Below are 26,443 nucleotides of genomic sequence, written 5' to 3'. Positions count from 1 at the left end.
TTTGAAATTGATTTTATTATTATGGGATTTAATAGGAAGTTATGAAACATATGGTACCATATATTGTTTGTTTCTTGTGAGGCTTCGTGATCTTCCAATACTGTGGTGTGAACTGATTTTTCTGAAAGTGTTTTTTTATTTTTATTTTTTATTAAAAATAAGAATGATGAGTTTTATATATTTAATTGTAAAGATCAACAGCCTTAATGTTCGTAATTAAATTTCATTATCCCTCATGAATTGGAAATTTCTTCAAGGTTACAATAGTTAGCGGTCTGATATACACCATTTTCGTACCCAATGGGGGAAATCTTAAGAGCAGACATTTTCAAATCATAGTGGTAATAATGAAGGCGGAGGGACAAAAAAAAGTCGCCAAACTCTTAAATAAGACAAATAGTTTTTACCCGCATTGTATTTTTTGTAATGACCGCACCTTCTAGGGACACTTATGTATATTAGAGGGAATCTTTTGGGAGTCGGTTACATTGCCACCTGCTGAAGCACAATGATTCGTTCGAAACCATTTTTCTGTAGAATGGTGTGAAAAGTTCGTTTTCAGACGAGAGTTTCAACTTCGTGAAATATAAATTCATCATATCTGATTGGTAATTTTTTTTTAGTTGTCTTGAGATGTTTTGTATTTAAATATGTTTGTATATAGTTGCAGGTTGTTTTAGGATTAGTCTGTGTAGTACTGACATTTGATTTTTCACTCTTTTCTAGTGTTTAAACGTTTGTTTGGAACTTTGATGTTTTGAAATTTTCGGACTCCTTTCGTAAACTTTTGAATTCCTTCATCGTAATATTTAGAAATAATAATAATAACAATAATAATAATATCAATGCATTGGGTGAGCACGCATACTTGCAAGAAGGTTAGAGTAACTCTAGTGTGACGTCAAGTTTTTTTCTCAAAAATTCCCCACCGAGAAAAAAAAGATCTACAATTAACCTGAGAGGCTTTAAACTCGAAGCAAAGCTATAATTTATGTATGTATTCCGTCTTTCCATGTATTTTATATTTTATAGCCATCATTATACAGTCAATCTAATTTTGAGTTCATGATTACCAATGTTTAACTCCGCAGCCTAGTAATTTCAAACCCAATCCAGAAGACTAAAGAAAGAAATTCCTGGATCAAGTATCGGGAGAAATATGCTTTCGTAGAGGACGTTTTGGCAGAACTAACCACAATAAATTTCCCACGGTTAGCCAGACGGCAAGGGAACTCTAACCCGTGATCCGTCTACTACTGAGGATGTTTCACGTTAGTGCGACCTGGTTTCAGAATTCGTAAAGATAAGCCTTCTCTGGGATTCGAACCCGGGTCACTTCATTCAGAGGCGAGAGCTCTGTCCTTTAAGCCACCGACTCTATCTTTAAATATAGAATTATTTGGACTTTGGAACAGACAAATAGCTTAATTGTTTAAAGAAAATTAGTCCATGTATAAATACTTTTTGTTTTGAAGTTCGCCACTTCAGCGAGATTTTTCACCTAGATGAAAATCACTTAAACTAATTAATAAATTTCAATTTTCGCAAATTTTTATGAGCCCAGGGAATAAAAAAAAAGTTAGATCAGAAACTCCTTTCAGTTTTTAAAAACTGTTAATTTTCTTCATCTTGACTATTTTCATAATTAGCATAGAAGGTGCTGACTAATTGTAGACGAAACCTAACATAACAGTGATAAGTAACTGCTAAAAATTCTCAACAGTTTTAGGAAAAGCATACTATATGCTAAAAAGCGTTACTTCATATGACATCAGTCTCTTCGAAAAATAGCTTTAACCAAATTTTGATCGGTGCTAAAAAGCAGCTATTTTTTCCGATGGCAATATACAAAATTATGCCTGTGTTCTTTATTTCCAAGTATTCCGCTTTATCCTCAAATTTTTGGATAATAAAAATTACATAATTTTCTAGATCATTAAGTTTTTCCTTGCATCAAATGACGCATAGTGTTTCTCATTTTTACTTTTTTAGCATTTAAAATATATGAAGAGGATAACTTGCTAAATCTTGGGATATTATTCATTTTCATAGAAGTTATTATAATTTATATAGGAATAGACGGGAAATAAATACTGAAAATGAAAAATGTAAGAAATTTATAATCATATTAAAAGGAATAATTAAATAAGTTCGAAATAAATGACAATTTTCGAATAATGCTTAGTATAAAACAGTGTTTTAAATAAAAACATTTTCAAAAGTTTTAGATTTTTATCTTCTTATGAATGTGCATAATGAGACTCAATTTTTAATAATTACTTTTATGAAATAAATTAAATAATTTTCATTTAGTTTAGTGTATGTTAGTTTCAAAATGAGAATATTTAAGATATTAGTTAATATTTTTTTAGAAACATCCACTCATCATAATGAAGATCAATTTTTGCATATTTATCTTGAACATACTGGCCATGCCCACGTTTTCATTTGTAAGTATATTATGTCACTATATCTATCTATCTATCTATATCTAGCTAGCAATATATCAATTTTTTGGATAAGTTAAGTTACACAACAGTTCATATGTTGAGAGAAATTAAATTAACGCAGCCCGGTAATTTTGTATATAAATAGAACTCGCGACATAAAAAAGAAATATTAAATAATAAAAAAAAATAATTAATTTAAGAACTCTTTATTTTTTTCTCTTATTCTGAACCAGAAATAATTGGCGAATTCAGCTGTAAAAGCAAGGACAATTATTCAAAGATGCATTTTTTAGTTTAGTGAATAAGTGCTTTATTGATAAATGAAAAAAATCTTTAGTGCAACATTTGTTATTTTGAATAAATGAACCTCTAAGTTTGTTTTTTATTACTTTCCTATCTGAATTCGAAAAAAAATATGATAGACCGATATTTTAATTATTTAATAAACTTTACACTAAGTACTTCATCAATTAGGTTTAATAATTTGTTAATAAGGTAAAACTCTTTTCTTATTACATTATAAATATATTTTTTCTTTTACAGTGTTTTCTTAAGTGTAGTTTTTTTTTATTTTTATAATTTTCAGAATTTTTTTCATTTCAGCCTCAACCGAAATTTCATAAGCGATTAAATAAGGATCAGTTGCGGAAATATTTTTCTGTTGAGAATCACGATGATGGTATGTAATAAGTTTTGCTTATTTTATTGATTCTAACCTTTGAGTTTAATTAATGTTTAATTAATGTGTTTTCATAGGTAGGTATTTTCATAAGTTTCAATGTATTACTAGATGAAGAAGTTTGGCAATTTGTAAAATCAATTACATAAAAACGAAAGGAGAGAGAAACGTATGTTTTTCTGTGGTCTACATAGGAAACTATGGACTTATTTGCAATAAATTTTAAAATTATTTGCAGTATTAATCATCGAATAGATCTGCCGTTTATATAAAAGAATGAAATAAAGTTTTTCTACAGTGTGTCAGACCATCCTTGAAAAAAAATATTTTTCGAAGTTTTTGGTGAGCTTTTACCAATACTCTTATTCCAATACTCTTTGGTGAACTTATACCAATACTCCTGCTGACTACTATGCTGAAATATCCTGAACTCGTACTTTAAGTTGGCTTGTTTGATTTAATTTCTGCGGGACAGGTTTTAAATTATTTCTGAAATTCAATACATAAAGAGCTTTGAAAACATCCCGGACATCTTTTGAAAATGGTTAAAATTGAAATCTATGTACTTCTTCGCAGGCAACTGCACTGTTAAAAATCTCTCTGAAAAAATAGTTACGTAACAGTTTATTTAATTGTTATTTCACGATATTCAAACAAAGCAGTCAAATAACCGTAAATAAGATAATATTCAAAAGGCCAACTGTGAGAAAAACCGTTTACTGAATGCTTTCACCGAATATTGTTAAACAACCAGAATTTTATCGTGCCAATTAGACCCACGTAAGTTCCTTGCAGTTGTGTACATGCAATATAGCCGAGAGGGCTAATCTGCTAATCTCCTGATCAACAGAATAGGGGCTAGAGTCTAAACGTTGACACTAGAATGAATATTTCCTACATTCCCTTCACCACATGAAAAGTTTACCGAGTCTTGCACCCCCCTCCCCAAATTGTGACCATAGGATAATAGAATAGGATACTCTCATTATCGCACAGATGGCAGCGTCATAAATCTGCTTAACATAAAAAAGTTTAGTATTTCCCACATATTAAAATAGGTGAAACAATCAGATAAACTGAACCACATTCCACGGTTCATTTAATTAAGCACAACTTTACCACAACCTAACGAAAAGTCCAGCCCTAATGTCCAATTTTTTTACGGTTTTGAAATCATACTAGTTGGTTACAAAAACAAGACAGTTTTGTATTCACGGTTTTTTAACCATACTAGTTGTAAATGGTTTCAAAACTGTAAAGTTAAAAATGTTCTTTACCGTAAACTTTGCAGTTAATTAAATGAACAGACAGTTTCCGGTTATTTACAGTAATTTTAGAATAAAAATTCTAACATACGGGGAAAAATTTGGTTATTATATTGCTTGAAATAAATTAAGGTGTTAGAATTGGAGGAGAGGAATTAGAATATTAAAATGCAGTTGTGTAAGTCAATCGGCTTGGCTACTATTAAAAATTATTCGTTGTACAAGAAAATTTCGAAAGGTGACCAGGCTGGATGCCAAAGGCGGTTATTTCTGTCAGATTTTGTTTAACAGAGTAAAAAATAATGCTGCTACTTAAGTTAAAAATAGATTTAAAACTTAAAAAAAAAAACTATTAAATATAGAGCTAAAAATTATAAGGAACTTTTACGTAATTTTGGGAAGGTGGAACAAAGATCACAAACTGGTTTAATTCAGCAAAATCAAGTAATGAAATATTATCAATTAACTATTTACTTAAGAATTAAAATGTTTATAAGTGAAAAAGGAAAAACTTTTTAAGGAAGAAAATGTTTATACCTTTGTTTTATTACAAAAATCTGAATTTTTTAAATACTATTAATTTAGAAACAGAAAGAGTGTAATTCATAAAATATTATTTTCTAGCTAGATTGATTTAAAAATTTATCTCCGAGTATTTTTTGTTCAAAAAACTATAAGTTTCTGCGCTAGCTACAAAAATATTTTTCTTTACTGTTTCTTGTAAAAGGGGAATATCTTGTTAACAGTGAAGGTGAGTCGTTTCTTAAAAAGAGCTGTTGATAAGTGTCATAAATTTCATTTCGCACGAATAAAATGTTCGATTTATTTAAAAAGTTAAATAGGTTTTAAGAAAAAGGCTAGTTAAATTAAAAGCACGTTTTCTTAAATTGCATAAAAGGCCTCTCACGTAACGTCGGCTTAATGTAAAAACAACCGATGACAAAATATTAAAATTTCAGAAAATGAAATTAACGAATTAGGAAAAAATTTTAGTCGATTCACTTACAAAATATGGATTATGGTTGCTATTGTTATTGCCCTTGTTAGAAATAAATTTTATATTAATTTTATGCAACAGTAAACAAATAGCTTTATACAATATATGAGTAAATTCGTCAATTCAATTAGTAATATCATTAAATACAGAACATATTTTTCAATATTCTTTTTCTATAGTTCCAGATTACACACTAACTAACATTCGAATAAGGAGAACTGATTTAGAACAAAATTCCGATCACCATTTAGTTCGAAGAAAAGAAGCACAGCCTAAAAATTTAATGATGGTCACGGAATCATTGTTTGGTCATGTTGTACAAATGCAACTTCAAAGGAATGATCGACTTCTTGCACCATCTTTTAAAGCATTTACTACAGAAGGCGATGAAATAAACGAATTAGATGGAAGTTACTATCCACTTTGCCACTACCTGGGTTCTAACGGCAGCTACGCAGCAGCTGTAAGCACATGCCAAAACACACCATCAAAAGGATTGGTAAGTATTACATATATAATATAATATAATATAATATAATATAATATAATATATCTGTCCCATAGCCGAGAGGGCTAAGTTCGAACCATCAGAGCAAACGATATAGAATTTCTTTTTATGTTATATAATGTTTCATAAAGTTACTTTTTATTATTTTTATGGAAGGTTTTTTATGCTGTATACTTTGACATTGAAAAAAAGAACTAGATTTTTCTATATTTTAGCTGTAAAATATTTACAAAAATAAATAGTTTGAACTTTCATAATTTTTAAGAATTAAATTTTTAAAAGAATTTCTTTTTTTCTCATTTGTGTTAAAGTTTTTTCATACTTGAATATCTTTCTTATTTAGACGTTTTCCAAAATTATTAATTAATTATGTACTTTAGAATTTTTTAAAGTTTATTAATTAGTCTATGTTTAATATTTCTAAGAAAAAATTAGTTATTTAAATTTTAGACTGGAGCATATTTATTCCGATAGAAATAAAATGCTATCCAAACAATTTTTTTCCAATAAAACATAGTTCTCTTAAACTTAATTTAATCAAGTCGAGATTAAAATTAATTAAAAATAAACAGAAGTTTTAGGATTTAAAATAAGGAAAATACATAGAATAATACAATGCCTAGATTTTTTCTCAATAAAACTGATTTTTTTTAAGACAGTTCTGATGCTGCTATGTAACATTGTTAAAGTGAACAAATTCTATTTTTAGCTGAGATTATATAGCAGTGGGGCTTAAGTTACACTGACAGTATTTTGTTTTGAGTGCAGAATTCAATTAACGTGCATTTTTATCGCCTTTCAATTTCTTGAAATCTGATTTTGAAATCATCAGTCGTTTTTGGACATCCCATAAATGGGCATTGAGACATTATCGCTAATTAATAAATTAAAATAACTATAGTAAATAATCATAATAGTAAATAAAATTTTTAGCCATCTAAACAAAAAATAAGTATTATTAACTTTATTCTTTTATTCAACGTATTTTATATTCTATGACTATACGTAGTAAATAAGCAAGTGAAGCAAGCAAGTAAATAAGCAAGTGAAGAACATACGGTAAATTTAGCGCCACCTGCCAGAATATTTTTGAACTAAACCAAAAGCTCTGGGTATAACCTTGTCACATGAAATTTCTGCACGAATTTTATTTTAAACCTTAATCACATCGCTTTCCTGATATAAATTTTTATAAGACAGTCAGTCTAAGACACCTAGGATTCGGGTTGGAAGCAAGAGGCAGACTGGAGGTGAAATACAATATCTTTGCATTAGGTTGCGTTGATGTGATGTGCGCACACTTATGCAAACGCTTGAAAATACACCTCTCGCATGCTTCTTGCTTCCCATTCGCTCCCTTAATTTGAAGAAATAAGCAAATGCAACGGAAGGAACAATAGAAGGAAAGATCCATTTAGAGACTCCATCTGACGGAAATTTATTAAACTTTATACAGAAACTTTGCTAATAAATTGTATGTTTTGTTACATGAATCTGTTGCATGAATTGTTTTGTCCACTTTGATTATTTTCCTGCTTTAAATTTTGTTTTAAAACTGTTAGTCTACTTTTGAATGTCCTATATAAGAATAATGATCAAAGCAGCGTATGAAAATTAGGCTCTTCATATTCCATAACAATGAAACATTGCTTATTCCTCCAATTAGCAGAATCACAATTTTTTTTTGTTTCTTCTTAAATTAATTCTTGTTATTTGCAGTTTATATAGCTAACTATTAAAAACTACTTTTTAGTCGGGCATGATATTGATACCAAGTGGAAGTTTGCAGTTACAGCCGGTTGATGCGGACCTACAGGAAATTATTGGATTCGATTCAGTTCCTGAAAAGCGCTCTCATTCTGAAGTTGATGACGGTGTTTTACATCTCGTTTTCAAACCTCCAAAACAAAAGAGATTGTCAGTTCCAGATGGTATGTTTTATAAACCTAATTATTTTGTGGTGTTGTTTCCTCGCTCTGGAGCCATTTCTGTTAAAAATATTGTAAGGCACTTTAGATGTGAGCAATTTTACTTCTAAACATGCCACGTTTTTCAGCAATTACTATACAGGGTAATTCAGTACAATGTTTATAAATTTGGAGGTGAGGCAAGTAATGAGGAATCCCAAGGAATGAGAATTAAATAACAAACTCTGACCATAAATACTATCATACGCCGCTTTTCTATTATGGAGTGGCTGTTCATGAGCAGTTGAATCAACTTTTTCATTTATTTCAATCATCATAATTGTACGTTAATTTTGTGATTTCTTGTAATCATTGTCGAAAATTGATGTCAAATAGGCCTAGATATAGATAATCAATCATAATTCCTTGATTTGGCACATGACTTGCTGGGCTCGCTAACTTAGTAGTCAAATAAAGAAGTAGATAAAAAACAGCTACTTTGGGGATTATTTGACAATTTCGACAATAATTAATAGTAAAATAATACAATTGAATATATTACAATAATTATTATGAAAATAACATAAAATTAAGTTAGTTTAGATAATAAAAGTACCGGTTAAAATTTAATCGAACAGCCAGTCCATAATTAAGATTAGAACATAGCAATTATTCTGATGTGAACGGTGTAAATAATCAGGGTTAGGCCAAATTTGTAAATCTCAAAAATACGATAGTGTTATTTCAAAAAATAAAAATGTTAGCAAATTCTAAAAATAATATTCTCCGTGTGGGATAGTGTAGAGGTAATAATAAGAATATTAAATAAGTAAATTCAACTCTAATTGTTATATAGAATTGAAGAAATGGTTATTAATATGCGATATCATGTCTCAGTCGCATTTGGCTGAAAATAATACTCTTCGATAACGAACTTAGCATGGTGTTTCGAAGCTCTTTCGCCAAGGAAAATAAAAATCCATAGTTTAAGTGTCTTCCACTTAAGGCGAAACTATAATTTTAAAATATACATGCCATCTTGTTGTAAAGAATTATCTAGGCTTTACAACAGGCAAAATAATTTAAATATTTTAAAAGTTATTAAACTTTCTTGCCAATTTTGCGACATTTTTCCACCACGATGAAAACTATCAAAATTAATGCTTCATTCTCATTTTTTGCAAATTTCTAGGAGCCGAAACAATGCAGCATTAGAGTTAGTTGCTTTTAATATTAAGAAATTTGAGAACAAAAGCTTTTCTTTTTTCTAAGACTGTGACTTTTCTTCATGATGACGTTTTGTGCCATTTTCAGAATTAACAGAGAAAGTGCTGGCTAAAGATAAGCTAAACTTGACCTTTCAGTCACGAAACAGTCAGTGTTAAATATAATTTGCAGAAAAGCACCGTTTCATGAGACGACAAAACCTTAAAAAAAGCCTTAAATCTCAAGAAAGAAATTTTTTTCAACTACTATACAAGCTGGCCTATCGAAGATTTTTAAAATTTTTAATTTATTTTGAACTAAAAATATCACATAAAAGGATGTAAAAATGTTGCAATTGTAAAAATGTTACAGCTGTAAGAATGTTGCTATTCCACTTTTCCTCAATTTTTTATCTTTATTTATTTACTTATTTGATTTGGAGAGATTAATAGGGACTCTGTGCAATTAGAAATATAGCAGATGCTATTTTCGAAATCAATGTGGAAAGTAATGTCATTTTTGTCAGATCTAAAATTAAAGTAATAAGTACGATAAATTTTTACCATTTAAGTTATTTGCAAAATTATTAAGTCATTTTAAAAAGTTTTGTTAAACTGGTTTTCATTTGTTTAATTATTTTTCAAAACTTCATAGATGAATGGGATGATGAACATTACGTACCTTCCTCACCTCGTTCTGAGTATGAAGTCGATGATGATGACATTGTCAAATATTTAGATTTTGAGGATCTTGGTCCAATTTCGAATGAAATTGATAATGATGAGAAGCCAAATAAGGAATCAAAACGGCAAACAGAATACGCTAAAGATAAAGATTTACACCTGGAACTTGCTCTGTTCTTTGACGAAAAGGGATACCAACTTTTTCAATCGCATGCTAAATCTGATGAAAATCTAGTAGATTTACTTCTGGGATATGTTAATCAGGTAAGGTGTGAATGTAAATTAACATTCGTCATAAAAAAAAATTAATGTAAAAGTCAGAGCACATTTTTAAATAATAAGGAATACGATTGTCTTAATCTATTGTAAGCGTATTGTATCATTAATTGGTCACATGTATCATAAACTTTAGTTCCTGAGTGAATTTATATGGAAATTCTCTTGGCAAATAGTCTTGCAAGAGCTCCCTCCATTGCTTTTTCTCCAGAGTTAACGTATCTTGAACTTTTCTCAAAGAAACAATCTCAAATTAAGAAGGATTGGTTGATACCTCCAACTCACGATTGGTATCGGTGCAGTAGGTCAGGCCTAGCCTTGACCCTTTCATATATTGGTAAATTTCGCACCTCGCCAGCGACCATCTCAAGAGTTTACGTTTTTCTGAGGAGTTTTGCCCCGAGCGTACAGGCAACAACAGGCTTCGCCTGAACACATATTAGACTAGAACTCATTTGGGAGGAAATTCATTCATCTCTTCTTCTTGCATATGTTTCTTTGAATGCAATGGTTTCTTAGCTCTGGTCTGACGGAGTCTATGGGAGCTAAGTAACAGCAACAACAACAAATTTTATTTCTTCATATTAGATATAGTTTTTTTAATACATAAAAAAAAAACAGTTTTTCTGAATATTGTAATTTTTCATAAGTACTTTACTTATTTTTTTTTTTGCACGAAAAGGATGAAAAGTTAANAATCGATAAAATGATATTTTATTCTATAGATGCAAGCTCTTTATCAGCAACCTTCTTTACGCAAAAAGCTTCAGATCAGTTTAGTTCGATTGGATGTTATGAAGAAACAACCAGTGAGTATTTTAAAATTGTTACGTCATTTTTTTTAAAGTTTATTTATTTTTTATAAACATGCCTTTTTTCTTTAATTTTAGAGTGATCTTCCGCATAAAGATGGAGAGAGAGATCAGTTACTAGATTCCTTTTGTAATTATCAAGCTAAAAAGAATCCAGATTCCGATAATGATCCAAATCATTGGGACTTAGCTCTTTATGTATCTGGGTAAGCATGAATTATTTTATTATGCATTAACATTGATGCCTTTTTATAACGATAAATCTTAAGTCTTGAAAAAAAAACCCACATATTTGCTTGAAAATTTGAAAAAAAAAAATTAATGTTTTATCCGTTGTTATTAGACACTAAATTGCCTAATAACAATAAAATAAACATTCAAAAAAAATTTCTTTTAGTAGACAAAAAAGGCATTTTTGTCAAATCTAAAACGAAAAGTGTTGGGGCGCATCACTTTTGATAGATGTGAGGGTGGCGGTGAGCAATAAGTTTTCCGATTTCCGTTTAGCAAGAATAATTTTCTCTTTTTTTTTTTTTTTAATCCTGCTTGCAAAAACGCAATTTTCAAATATTGTATTATTTTCTTGTTTTAATTAATTATTAACTTATTTCTTTATGCTGGAAAGTGGACAATATTTGAAAAAAAAATTTTTTTGTCAATATAAATTCTTCATGTAAAGGTCAAAAAACAACTCACGTGCGTTTTGTCAGCCCAGCTTCAGTTAAAGTTTGAGTATTTATTCTAGCTAGTTGGAAAGCGATCAAAATGCTTGCCGATAAATTGCATTTAGGGATAATATGGAAAGAGAATTTGTTTATAGTAGTTATAAAATGACTGAAGCTCGTATTGTCATCAGAACGGAGCTGCAGTAAAGATTTGAGAACTCTTGCCTGTCGGAATTTGGTCAGAATTTTGATTCACAATGACTGTCATTTTGGTAAAAAAAATGACGATAAATTCTGGAAATGATTGTAATTTGCATTTTTATCATTTTTCAACTCCAATGAAGATTTGAGAGCTCCACCCAGTCAGAAAGTGATTTAAATTTCAGTCCAAGACTCCCTATTCACAAACTTGAAAGCTATTTAAGTACAACTTAGTGAAATGATGTTCACTAATTAAAAGCTTTGAGTTAATTACTCAACTCAAACTAGGAAATTAAATGATTAATATTACGAAAGTTTTTATGTTGTGCTTATGTTGTGTATTTAATAACTGATTAATATAATTTGATTTTGTTTAAAGGTTAAATTTTTTCTCAATGGAAAAAGGGAAGAAGAATGGCATAACAATGGGTAAGAAATCTTTTAATTTATCAGATTTTGAAAAGTTCAGTCATTTTTTTCACTTTTGATGATTATTATGTTTTATTTTATGAGTTTTTAATTCGCGATCAGCTCTCGACTTTCACTCTCGACTGGTCGAAAATAATCGACATCACATTTTAGTGTCCCTCTGAATTTTCGGTTTAAAACAATAATTCGATAAGACAATGGAAAATGTGGTGGAATGAAGTTATGATAACTGGAAGTGCAAAATTATTAGCTAATGGTTACAAAAGAGATGACAAGATAGTCTGCATAGAGATTTATTACGCATTCAGCATTTTTAGAGGATATTTAGCAAACTAAGACTATAAACATTTCTATGATATTCCTGAAAAAGCTTTGTCAGACTTAACGTTAAATCTGAATGATATTTTTTCTCTTTTGTAACGTTCTTTTCACTGAAATAATGTAGGTATGTTTATTACCAGAGCTCAATCATATTTTGACTATTTCAGAGAATGACAAAAAAATTATGAAACAAATTGGTTTTGCTCTGATTTTTTTCCTTACAAAAAATTCGATAACAATACAAAATTTACAAAGTATATTTCTAAGTAGAATGGGCTTCTCACGGTTACTCGATCTCCCCACTCACCACACTTGTCCCCTCTACATTACCATGGTTTCAATAAATCATACTATTTTATTCCGGCTAGAAGTTAGAATACACTGGCTTGAGGAAAAAGCAAGATTTTTCCGAAACCATGACAACGAAGAGGGGGAAGTGTTGGGAGTGGGGAAATCACGTAACTTCTAAAAACTACTAATTTACAACGAATATAATACATTTTGCTGACTTATTTTAAATTTTATTTTAAATTTAATAGATTTTAAATTATTTAACAAATTGAGATTTCCCAAACTTATCAGTGTGGCACTCCGTCGCAGAAGGTTGAATTTCTCGATCATAATATGAATAACTTAAATCGTAGCCAATACTAAATAATTTGAGAACTAACTATAACTCACTTTTTCGTCAAAGTACATTTTATGACGGTCATTTGCATTTTATTTAACTGTCTTAATCAGGTTTGGCACCAGTGGGAGGAGTATGTATGAAGAAGCATTCTTGCGTCATAGTGGAATTCGGAGTAACAAGTGATGATGGACGTCCCTATCCCTCCGCTGGTCTCTTGTCTACATATGTAGCTGCTCATGAGATAGGACATAAGTATGTACTTATCATCTTACTAAATAGGAAATTAAATGTCATTATGATTTTTATTTAGTATGTTCGATGTGATTGATTGAAAGTGGCTAATTTAATGGTATGTTATTCTAATTAATTTGCGCATTCGCTAAAATTGCTTCATTTAACTGGGATGTATTGATGTGATTTTCAATTTTTAAATATTAGACTGCTTTCTTGTTTTCAAATTTAGAGAAAAATTTCCAAAATAAAAATCGTCTCTATAATATAGTATCATAGTTAGCACTCTGTGACAGGCGAAAAAACTATTTCTTAAAACAATGTGGTACATTGGTTTTTAAATCATTATCAAATCTTCATCATAGAAATTGGATCGGTTTCTTAAATAGCTTCTCAGCATTAATAATAATATGCAGGAGGAAATCTGAAAAATATGATTAAACACAAAGTAAATCTACAAAGTAACTTCCACAGTTTCCTAGTTTTGGACTAACCCTAATCCTTCTTTCGAATCTTTCATATCATACGTATATTTCGTAACGATGTATGGGTAGTAAGAAAGTTTTCAATACTGAAGTTATGTTAAATTTTTCATTTTGTATTTACAAGTTGGCAGAGAACTTCTAATGAAATAAAACGCCATATTTATGCTCTTTGTACTGTGTTAATTGAAGTGAAATCGAATTTTTCTGTATAAATATAATAATAATAGTAATAATAATAATAGTAGTAAAAATAATATTAATAATAATAATAGTGATAATAATAATGGTAGTAATAATAGTAATAATAATAAATAAGTAAACAAAAGAGTAAACATATGTTATTAATAGTCATCAAATTTTTTAAAACGAGTATCTAGTTAGGCTTAGACTGGTTTGGCTAACATTAATGTTTCAATTCCAGTCTAGGAATGTACCATGATGGCGCTCCAAATAATAAATGTCCTTCTAATGGTCACGTGATGTCTCCAAGTAGAGGAACAAAGGGTGAAACAACATGGTCCAGTTGCAGTTCTCAAGTTCTTGAAAAAACAGAGTAAGCAAGTTTAAATTTCTAGAATTTATCTTTTTTAAGGCATTCCAAAATTTTGTAAACAAAAAAACATGCACTCATGAGGTCGATTATGTCAAAACTCAATGTTTATAGGCAATTGCGCGAAACAGAGTGATACATCCGTCTTATTATCATTTATTAAAACAAATAAAGAATTCCGTGTCGTGCCGAGTGTCAAAAAATGAGGGAAAATTTTAAAAATCAATGAAAAAAAAACAGAAGAAAATTGAAACATACAGGCTTGTTGCATTCCGCTTAGGGAAGCAAGAGGTCTTCCTACCGAGTTTCGCAATTAATTCGACAGTCGGTGATGCATGCTGAGAAAAACTAAAACTAAAAAGCATTCTTTTCAAAACAATCAATATTTTCAGTAACAAGGAACAATCCGAAAACAAAATTAACAGCGGCCAGTGCAAATATTCACTTGGAATGATCTTGCATGCACAGCCAACTATGTTTTATGATTATTTTATTTAACAGTGCCATCTGTCGCTGACCTTAGTAAATAATTTTGAAAATGATGAGACTTTCACATTTTTATCTACTTTCTTTCTTTCATTTTTAGTTAGATATTTTATATTATAGGTTATTTAAGCCACTTCCAGTAATATCAGGTGCATATTCTTACAGCTGGTGAAATGTCGAGTTGAATAGAAGCTTAAATTATTTTTTTTAAATCCCTACAGCAAGAAATGTCTATTTGATGCTCCTCAAATGAAATCAACAAAAGGAACAGATCATTCGAAATATGATGAGATACCTGGACAAACTTGGGACGCTCATGATCAATGCAAAATTTTCCTGCGTGATGATGACGCCACATTGTACAATGATACAGTTGTATCGGTACGTAAAAATTTATTACCTTTCTATTGCTGCTACAAAAATTACTAGATCTTTACAATTTCTAGATTTTATTTGATGATATTGGATTTGAAATGAATTAATTATTATCTGGCAGCAAATACCGCATATTTATAGTGATGATTTTTATCTTTAGATTGCGTTTCGAAGTCTCTGTGGCCGCATGATATAAAATGGCTTTTTTTTATTATAATTTTTTAAAATTTATAATTTGCAAATTTTATAATTCCTGCGAGTTTGCTACAGTGGTTCGTGGCTTTTAGGTTAAGTTTAATTCATATTTAGCCAGTGCGTTGTCAGAAAAGGGCGCTAACGTCAATTTGAAGAAATAGTCCTTTAAAAATAAAAAACCGTTTGTGATTTAATTTTTAAAAGTTTAAGAAGTTACTCAAATGCTTCATTTATATTAAAATTCTCAAAAATTAAGAATTTTTAATTTATTTTTATGATTTTTATCTCATTAAAAATTGAAAATTTTTGAAACAGTTTAATAGTTTTGAAAATATATGTCCATTCCAAATTTGCCTTGATAGGATTTTACGACGAAAAGGTTTTTATAGTTTAAATTTATGGTTTTCTATCAAGTGTAAGACACTTAAAATGCTCTTTTTTTAAAAAATTTCAAAGACCATCGAAAAGCACTATTATCTGAAAAATAGAGTTTATCAAAATGCTAAGATTTTTTCGCAAATTATTTACAATGCTGATTTTTATGATAAAAACTATTTTCAAATTGTTATAAAAATCCTAATTTCCAAGATAAGAATAATTTGTATTTTAAACCATTAAATAAAGAGGTTTAGATTATGCATTAGCATAAAGCTAATGTTTTAAAATTGAATCGTGGCTAGAATGTTATGCTGTGAAGAGAAAAATGTATTCTCATTTCTTTGGAGAGCATTGGCATAGTTGTACGAGAAGAATATTGAGTACGTTTAATATCGAAGATATTAAAATCCTAATCCATTAATATCCTAATTTTCAAGATCATAGAAGCCCCTAACAAATTCGCCTGTAACAGCGATGTGTTCATAAATCTCACCATTTTCTCACATTAGATTTTTCAAAACTCTTCAAAACAAATTCATATTTTAATTTAATTTCACATTTTCGCACGTGAAAAGCAGGTACAGGAACCAACATTTTAATTTGTTGACTCCTATGTCTGCTTCTTCCAGAGTAAACTAGATGGCAGCACGAAAACTAAGGAGAGTTATTTCGCAAATAAAAAATTTCATTGATTATACATTGAAATACATTTATGCAGATTAAGAATAATAAAACTAATTTCCGAGATTTTTATAATTTAAATCGTAGCTGGCATGCAATAGTTGCTTAAGAGATTTAAAAATGTTTTTTTTTTTAAAAATTTAATTTGAAATCAAGAATTTCATTTAATTTGAAGTCAAGAACAGGCTTTTATTGAATTTTTTAATAAACATAAACAGTTGGTGACAACTGCCCTATTTGTCCACAGATATGTGCGGCATGGATTTCGGCAACCCTTCAAATTCCGGGATATATGAATTGGAAGAAACTGTACCCATTCTTGAAAGCAGCAATGATTCAATGATGATATTTTTTCCTCCAATTATTATTACTTCTGCTAAAAATGCATATTTATTTATAATAATAAATACTTATTCATAAAATTTTATATGTAATCATAAAATAAAAGAATGCAATTTGATATTTTTAAGTTTTATTTATTTTAGTGTTATATATTTTAAGAAATAGTTTAATAATAGCGGCATAATTCATGTCTAAAAAAATTGTCAAATTTAACACTGGGAGGGTGAAACCTTTTCGTTTTTAATCTGTTTCCATTGAAGTGTAGATGATTGTTGTAGTTCATTTACGTCGCACTAGAGCTGCACAATGGGCTATTGGCGATGGTCTGGGAAACATCCCTGAGAATGATCCGAAGACCTGCCATCACAATTTTTGAAGTGTAGATGAAACGCAATGATTATTTCAACAAAGTATTACATAACGGAGGTGGCAGCATCTAAAAAATTATGAATTTTTAAAATGAAAGAGGCAGATAAAATAAATAATCGCATATGAGATCCGAGATGTGGTTATTAATTTTCAGGACTGACGCAACAGCTCAATAAATATATAAAACCCATACCCATTTATACTCAAGTTGCGTGCATACCTCCCAGTCTACACTTTTCAACTTTTTGTGCTCATGATTTCTTCAAATTCGGCCAGTACGTTTCAGTTAGAATTTGGAATATAATAGAGTGGGGAAAAAGCAAGAATTTCTGATTCCCTGGTAACATTGAGGGGAAAAGTATGGAGAGCAGGGAAGGCGCGTAACCTTGAGACTCCTATTTTATTTACAAAGATTATAATAGGCTTCGAAATATCATCTACCACAATGCCTTTCGATACTTGGCTGTAATAAATTCTTCATAAAATTCCAAGTCCTCTTACGGAATGTTCCTCAATTCTGACACTTTTAATGTCTTCGACTTCCTTAAACCTTGTATTTAAGTGAATTTTTTGGTTTCGGAGAGGAGGAGATGAATCATTCATTTGTCTAAGGAGTAAGATGAATGATTCATCTCTCTATCGCAGAAGCAAAATGTTTAACCACAGGAGGACTTTGAAAGTAGTTTCTTAAAATTTTTCGAAAGTACGTTACGGCTGGTAGAAACTACTTTGAGACACATTAAATTGCTATGCAATCCAAATTATATTATATCTAACATGTAATATCTAATGATAATTATTTACATTATTATTATTAGATCACTCCCTAAGACCAATAGTCACATTTAGTACCGTACTCTACCTTAAACTCATCACCAGTTCTTACTTGATTTCATCTACTTAGACTTTCCACAAATTTGTGCTGGTCCCCTGAAACAATTAAGTTGTTATTTGCATTTCGTATTATGTTTCAATAGTGTCAAAATGTAATTATTAATATTATTGCACTCTGTATGTGTAACTATAATGCATAAATTTGCGTCTTTGCATATTGATATACTTACATAGATGGTGTGCCAGGAGACCTTATGCAAGACTCCTTCAAGAATAGGATATTACGCAGCTGGTCCAGCTTTAGAAGGAACGTTTTGTGGAGGAAAAAAAGTATGTTTTACATTTTTAAGCAGAAATTATTTTTTGTCAAAAAAAATTTCCTACTTTTTAATTGTCTCTTTCACAATGTGATAGCAACGAGAACAAAAGTATTAATAATATTTAAAAAAATATGAGTAGACATTAAAAAAAAGGAGACGAATTTTAATTATTTTATGAAGATATCAGATTTGTGTATGAAGTCTTAACTAATTTTTTTGTTGTAATTATTTACCTTCTATTTTAAATCTCCAATTTGTAAGGCCACTTAACACATAATAATTTCGTATATTTAAAATGATGAAACTGAAAAAATATATCACGCTAACTTTAGGATTTTATATTTAACTATTAAATTATGCATGGATTTTTATGACCTCGATATTGATTCGCCAGATTTTGATAATGATTCTTTTACACTTATTCATTAATTTTATTTTATTAATGCGTAGATTCACACATATGACTCTATTAAAAAAAGATTCCAAAAGTAAATATTAGGTTAGATGTACGGAACACTCACTACTTCTTAAAAAATCCTTTCATGTCATAATTCTGTTGTAGAAATTTGTATTAAATAAACGCACTTCTTTATTTCAGTGGTGCAAAAATGGTGAATGTATTTCGTGGGGATCGCAGAAGTTTAAAGTAGTCAAAGGTGGATGGTCAGACTGGAGTAAGGGAAAATGTCAAAGTGGATGCTTAGAGAAATCCAGAGCTCACACGACAGACAAACGATACTGCAATAATCCTAAGTTAGTAACCTTACTTTATGATTAATTAATATTTTAATTAAAATTCTCTTTTTAAATTGATGGTAAAATGCAGTTTATTTCTTAGCAATTTTTATTAAAGAGCTAAACCTAAAAATACACTTTTGAAATAATTTAATCCCAGTTGTTTAAATACAAAAAGTGAGAAAACTGTGGAGCCAAACTTTACCACATTTGCAATAGATATCATTCTAATAAGTTTTTTTTTTTTTTTTTTTTTTTACAGCAGTGTCAATGCTAAAATACATAAAAATGTTTTTTTACTAGACTTGTAATGCCGATCTTAAGAAAAAATGGTTTTGCATCACAATTTCGAAAGGTCTGAATAGCAAATACTGCATAAGTTGATTTTGGTGAATTTTATTTCATTTTATATCCGTCGTTGAACAGCCAAATTTTAAGTTTACCACTATCAAGGTTACGACTACCGTAGCTTTGTAATTGTGAAATCAATCCAGAAGACCAGGGAACTCTTGGATCAAGTGTTGGTAGAAATTTTCTGTCGTGAAGGACTTTCTCATTTAACTGACCCGCGCATGGAGGGGAAAACCACGAAAACTTCCCACGGTTAGCTCAATGATCTATCTACCATTGAGGATATTTTAAGTCTCCACTGTGATCGGTACTAGCCGCGTGCGGACTTCCTATCAACCCAACCATCACTGGGATTCGAAACCGGTTCATCCCATTTCACGGCGAACGCTCTATCCCCTGAGCCACTACGACTCCTGAGTTTGGAATTGTAGTTTTTATGCTGTCTGTCTTTAAACACCTTTAATATGACTTCCCTGTGCATTGTAATAAACAGGACGTGTATGTTATGATGCCGATTAAATACATACGATGTTTAAACATTTAAGTTCATTAAAGGTGTTTTGCTTATGAAACGAGAAAATTGTGGTGATAAACTAATCAATTATTCTCTATTTAATAGAGAAGAATAATCATGCCCTACCCACTCAAAAAGTTCGGTCTTTCCCCCCATTTTTTTTATTGTTATTATCAGTATAGTACAATAATTTAAAAAAAAAAAAAAGCTTCGACTTTGGGTAGAAATATTTCTAAGTGATCCATCATAAATTAAGTAAACGTACTTACTTTCAAAATCGTGGTTTTAAAGTTTTTTTCCTTGTTATTTTAGTATTTAAAAATTATAATTAGTAGTCAATAATTTCAAATAAACGCATTTAATTATACGCATTACATGCTATTCATATTTAATGATTTCTAAAATCAAATATTTAATAAAGTAATTATCAAATACCTTCATTCTTTTATTAGTTTTTATCATTATTTAATGCCTATAATTACCAATCCCAAATTAAAATATTTCTATTCAGTTTGTGTCTCTGTCTGCTGGGTCAAGAAACAAGAAAACAAATTACTTCCCTATTTTCCAATGTGCTGAAATACCGTTATAATCCTAACTAAAGTAATATAAATCAAATAGTGCTAAAGACAGTCGGATCAAAGTACTGGAGAAAAAGATAATTTTCTCATTTTTCCAAAGTGCGGAAGTACCGTTATAACTCAAACTAAAATAATTCAGATTAAATAGTATTTATGACTGTCGGATCAAGCAGCTGGAGAAAAAGATTTCGTCCTATTCTTCCGATATGCAATATTACTGTTACAGTAAAAACTAAAATAATTCGAATCAATTTGAGTCTGTAACTGCCGGATTAAGGGGGGACCCCCACCCTGAATATTTCAAAAATTCGAAAAAAATTTTATTGCATTTTTCGAATCTTTGTACCCTTTGTAATGTCTGTCTAAAACGATTTCTAGGTACCTAACTTCATTTGGAAGTTATACAGGAAAATAGAGAGTCGTCGCTAAGAAAGTAGAAAGGCCCGTTCGGCCGGATTAGGAGGGGCCTCATTCTTTTTGTGTCTCATCCATTCTGTTGACTGTATATAGAAACTTATTGCAGGCATTTCATTTATCGATCATTATATATATGAAATTAAACGTTTTCCCCTACCATAAGTCAAAACTTTAAACACGGTCTTCTCAAAACGCTGTCTTTTGACCTGGCCTAACGTTTTTCTCATGATCTATACAACGAAACAAGCTGTTCTTTATTTTGAATTACGTAAAAATATATTCTTTAGAAAGTAGCATAGGATAATTTTTATATTTTTGTATTTCGATTTTATATTAGTATTTTAATGAATACTTTTTTAATGAAAAGCTTAACTATTTTTTTAAGTTGCCGCCATTTTGGTAATTTTGCGAATATCAAAAAAACGCCATGCTTCTTTTTAGATAATGTCTTTATGTTTCAGAAAATCTAAGCAAAATCGTTTTTCTATGCTTCAGGACTTCTAAATCCATGAGGCCAGTGAGGTGCTACTTTTTGATGACCTGCCACACACAGAGCTGTCACCTACTTATTTTTTATTATTTTGTAAAAGAATTTTTTTTTTAAATAGACTTAAATTGTAGCTAAATAACATTAAAAAACAAGGAGTCTCTGCATTGTCTCTATTACTTAAAAAAAATTCAAGAAAAACCTTAATATTTTACCATCTCAGGGTGGGGTCCCCCCTTAAGATAGTATAAAAGAAAAATTCCCCATTTTTTTTTCTTCCTCCAAATGCAGAAATACCGTTGAAGCCCGAACTAAAATAATCGAATAATTCCTTTCGGATTGTTTTTCCCGATTCTGTGATAAGTTAACAGAAAATCAGATTTTTACATTTTCTGTTATACTGCTCAAATTATGAAAAACAAAATAGATTTAAAGCAATTGTAATGGATTGAACTCAGGGTTTAACAACATAGATTACAAACAGGAATTAAAAAAACGAATTTTTTTAAAAAATTCATTTAATATTTATAAAATTGTTTATTGATAAAACTATATGTTATTTATTGTCACGATTTTTTCACGATTATTTTTCATCAATCACGATTTTTAATTCATCAATTTATATAAGAATTTCAATGCAATTTTTCCTTCAAAATAATCATACTAATACTTTTTTTTCTCTTTTAAATTGTAGACCCCGAAATACAGAAAAGTTATGTGAAGGTGAAAATTTGAGAATTCATTTTTGTGATGACTCAAAAGTAAGTAATTCATTATTATTATTATTTACATTTTTATTAATGTTTACTTTACTTTAAAATAAGGATTTTAAAAGAATAATTTGTTTCGCTATTCTTTTCTTCTCTTGCGTTTTTTGTTTTTCTTCAACCTTAATCTGATTCTTCTTTCCCCCTCCCTAAATTTTTTTCCTTTGTTGTGTTACTGTTGTTAAGGCATTTATTAGTTTCCAGCTCTTGAACTGTTACTATTTATATTCACTGTTTATCAAAGTATAGCGTTGCCATTTTAAGATGCTGTAAATAATTATTAAGAAATTTATAATTAACTTCCTTTTGTGGCGACTCTAATAATAATTCCGAGCAGCAACTAAAAGGTAAAACTATAAATTCTTATTATAATAGTATTTGGAAATTATTTATGAGTATGGCTTCAGAGAAAGTAAAAAAATCCCAACGATGATTTAATCAGTTGAAAGATTCGTTTTCAATAATTATATATACGTATTTTAAAATTAATAAATTATTAGCTTTCTTTTTTCTGAGATGAATAATTTAGTTTATCTATAATGAAAAGACCAGGATTGACCGAAATTCTTTATATTATTATTACATATTAATTCTTTTTCCATTATTTTAGCTCTAAAAAATATAAAAATTAGAAGTTCGACAAAGTTTAAAAGTAATAGTGCATATATAGTTGAGATAATGAAGAACAATTTGCGAATTTTTGAAAATTTTTTGAAATGAGGAATTCTATTTAAACTTATTTAAGATTAAATTTTGAGATTAAATTTTTTCAAAAATATCCCTTTTTGTCTAGAAATATGTATTTAAAACCTTTAAAAAGCAGTTTTCAGTCCCTACAGTACTACGTTAAGAGTATATATATTAAAATAAAGGAGAACATATTGGGAATTTTATGTGATGTGCTGATGATTTTATGTTACTTTTTTCAGATTAAAAAGTGGGGGCCAATTGTTTCAAAAATATCTATATCTGTGAAGAAATAATCATCGGAAATTTTAAAAATGCATTTGTTTAGTCCAAACCATGCTACGTTAAAAGCGAATATATATTTAACATAATGGAGACCTTGCGAATTTATATATATATTTTTTGTAATGCGGAATTTATTAGAAACTTATTTCAGAATAAAAAGTTAAAGTCAATTTTTTCAAAAAATACTTATAGTTGTGAGGAAATAACTGTTGAATAAGTGTAATGCAAGGTACTTTTCACTTAACTTATACATAAAATCAGATATCTTAATTGAAAGACGCAATAGCACAGGTACAGAGATATCAACACAATGGACCGAAGTTTTATTCCCTTGGGAGGTTTATTGGGAGGTTAAGTCGCTCAGATTCAGATTGATAGGTATCAGCTTGTCTGTAAAGGAAGTCGATTGGAAAAACTGAAAACACCGTCGTACCGTTGATAACGAATTTTGCAAAGTTTTAACATTCATGAACGCCTGAAACTGCCTGTTGCTTGCAGGGCTAAAAAGAATTAGCCCTGTGTTGCTTGCGTGTTTTATTTTCTATGAAATCTTAGACCCTCTAAAATTGGTGCTAGAATGTATTTAACTTATCACATTCGATCTGATTTAATGTATATATTTCGATGTATGCTTATTACAGGGCCATAAATCACAGGTGATATTTCTTAATTATTGTACTAAAATGTTTTCATGACTTTAGATCTGCAAGAAATATATTGCTCCGGCGGAGTTTGCAAAACAAAGATGTCAAGCTTTTTCAAAACATCTTCCCGATGTCACTCCACTGGGTGTTCAAGTTAAATATAATGAAAGTAAGTCTTTTTTTAGTAAATTTTTTGAAATAAATTTTCCGTAATTAGCTAACAATTATGAGTAATTTTTTGTGAAGGTAAAGTTATTAACCTGCACTCTCAAAAATTTATGATTGCATTGCGTCATTTAAAAATGCCTTTAAGGTTTGAATATACAAATTATATTTATTAGTTATATTTTAGACAGTTTATGTCAAACGTTTCATTTTCAATTTTGTTTCGCGCTTCACGGGTTGTGCTTTAAATTTTTTTAAAACAGAAATAAGTTAGTGTTTTATCTTTTTAAAACATTTATCGTATCATAAAAGATATATATATATACAGGTGGTTATCAAAATAATGGAAGCACTTGTGAATAAAAGCGACATTTGAGAATTCGCTTCATAAGCATTAAAATATAATCTCACATATCAGTTTTTTTTAATATAAAAAGTAAATATATTAGGTGGTATGAGAGAGCTTTAGCAGAGTTGTCTACGTTTTGATTTTCTGTCAGAAGCGTAAAATGTCAGACCTCACAGATTTTCGGAGTCGCCAAATTGTAGGAGCCCGGCTAGTTGGAGCAACAGTGACCGAAACATCCCAGTTATTAGGCGTTTCTAGAGGTACGGTGTCTAAAGTCATGACAGCATACACACAGCGTGGAAAGACAAGCTCAGCAAAGCAAAATAGTGGACGAAAGGAGAAAGAGACCGACGGGTAGTGAAGCGGATTGTAATGTCTAAAAAGAAAACAACTGCAGCCAAAGTNTATATATATATATATATACATATATATACCCTACAATAATAGAAGAGACACTTTCAGTTTTTGACATTCTTTAAAATTTTTCAAGAAGTACCTAAAAGATTATTTTGTAAATTTAGAGTTGTTTAGTTCTTGCGATTTTTCATACGTGGCAATAAAATTTAAAGCTTTCAAAGGTTTGAGAGTCCTACAATACATTATGAAAGAAAGTAAGTATTTTTGAACACCCTATGCCAAAAAATCAAGCAGTAAGTTTCTAACTTGTATCGATTATTTTAGTTTTTTTTTAATAACTGCATATTTATGGAGATATGGACATTTTATAAAAAGTTATTTTTTTCGCCTTACGTTTCTTTGTTATAACTTAATAGATATTCAATGAAATTGAACAAAATATTTGGAGCAATTTAAAATTAATTACAAAATTGTCGATTTAAAATTTAAAAGAAAAACCGTTAAAAACAGCTCAAGTTATGAGTATTTAAGCTAATTCTTTTATACTGCACCTGTATTGAAAAAAATTTAAAAAGTTTTTCCTAATTTTGTAGTGAATCGTATTTGGCAACTAAGAAAATAAAATAGATTTGAATATCTTAAAAATTTAAAAAGTTTCAATCTATTTTCTAAGAAGTTCTTGCACTTTTTACCAGGGACCTCAATTCGACCAAGGAATTTTCCCAAATTTTATTTTGTATCTTAAGACAAAATTTTATAACAAATAACCTTGCAACAATCGTAAATAATCGAAAAAAATAAATAAAATGGTATACAGAAAGAAGGCATGTAAAATAAAGCATACTTTTATTAAGGGTGATCCTCCATAGTGCCGGTTTCCTTTTTAATAAATCTTGTTTAATAGTACAAGATGAAATTTGCGGATAACCCCTTATAGTTTCGAGCTTTCTTTTAAAAATACAAAAACCACTTAAAAAGTTGCTCGAAACCTTTTAAATTTTTAAGATATTCAAATAAAGCTTTTATCATTAGTTTTCAAACACGATACAATGAATTACAAAGGTTTTAATAAGAAAATTCAAATTTCTTTCAGTTACTTAACTTGAAACTTTGCTGAAATCAGTTTTGTTTAAGAAACTTGTACACCAAATTCAATATAACAATGTTGGAAATGATAAGCTTCAGTTTTCATCAATCCTTATGTATCTAAGTTCAATTTTAATTCTAACCTGCTGATTAAATGTGCCAACTTTTTGAAATTTTGGACTCAATGTATCACTGTAAAAGTTATAAAAACAAATTTAATACAAATTGTTTTCTCTCCTCTTTGATTTAATCTCCAAGTTCAATTTATTAATTATTAACAATTTTTGTTATTATTAGAGCGGCAATGGCAATCATGTGCTGTGTACTGCAAGATGAAAACAGGTACCTGGTACACTCCTAGACAAGAATTCAATGACATGGGGATTGATACCTTCTTTCCAGAAGGTACTTGGTGTCATAACGACGGGAGAACAGATTATTATTGCCAAAACAGACTTTGTCAACCACCACCAGTGAAAGGGAGAGCTTTTGATCCTGGAGTTTTTCCATCCAGGGGTTTGGGCCCGGAAGTTGAAGTACCAGTACTGAATAATGCCCACCCGAAAGGGGATAACAGATCGCCAAAGAAACTTCAAGAGTACTTCCAGTATAAAGAGGGACTTGTTCCTCCCATACCAAAACCTGAAGATTTAAGAAGGCCAAAGGAAGAAGACTATGATATCATTGATTATGTATCACCCATATGATTTTTTATTAAATTCATTCATCGTTTTTCTATAAA

General features: G+C 29.7%; 1 protein-coding gene across 1 annotated transcript; it reads left to right on the top strand.

Annotated features, from left to right (window-relative positions):
• Positions 1–455: 455 nt before the first annotated feature.
• On the top strand, positions 456–26,443 carry LOC107437902 (A disintegrin and metalloproteinase with thrombospondin motifs adt-1). The gene is made up of 17 exons (XM_043054803.2): positions 456–608; positions 2,373–2,450; positions 3,054–3,129; positions 5,571–5,890; positions 7,653–7,830; positions 9,667–9,959; positions 10,697–10,780; positions 10,862–10,989; positions 12,029–12,078; positions 13,141–13,282; positions 14,168–14,299; positions 15,004–15,163; positions 18,191–18,286; positions 18,875–19,029; positions 22,056–22,122; positions 23,802–23,913; positions 25,999–26,443. Exons 2-17 carry the CDS (start codon positions 2,391–2,393, stop codon positions 26,406–26,408), a joined length of 2,463 nt encoding a protein of 820 aa, XP_042910737.1. The 5' UTR covers positions 456–608; positions 2,373–2,390; the 3' UTR covers positions 26,409–26,443.

Source organism: Parasteatoda tepidariorum, chromosome 1 (assembly GCF_043381705.1).
Source record: "Parasteatoda tepidariorum isolate YZ-2023 chromosome 1, CAS_Ptep_4.0, whole genome shotgun sequence".
In the NCBI taxonomy this organism is placed as follows: domain Eukaryota; kingdom Metazoa; phylum Arthropoda; class Arachnida; order Araneae; family Theridiidae; genus Parasteatoda; species Parasteatoda tepidariorum.
Note: the sequence above shows the minus strand (reverse complement) of the source record. Positions and strands in the feature narration are given on the sequence as shown.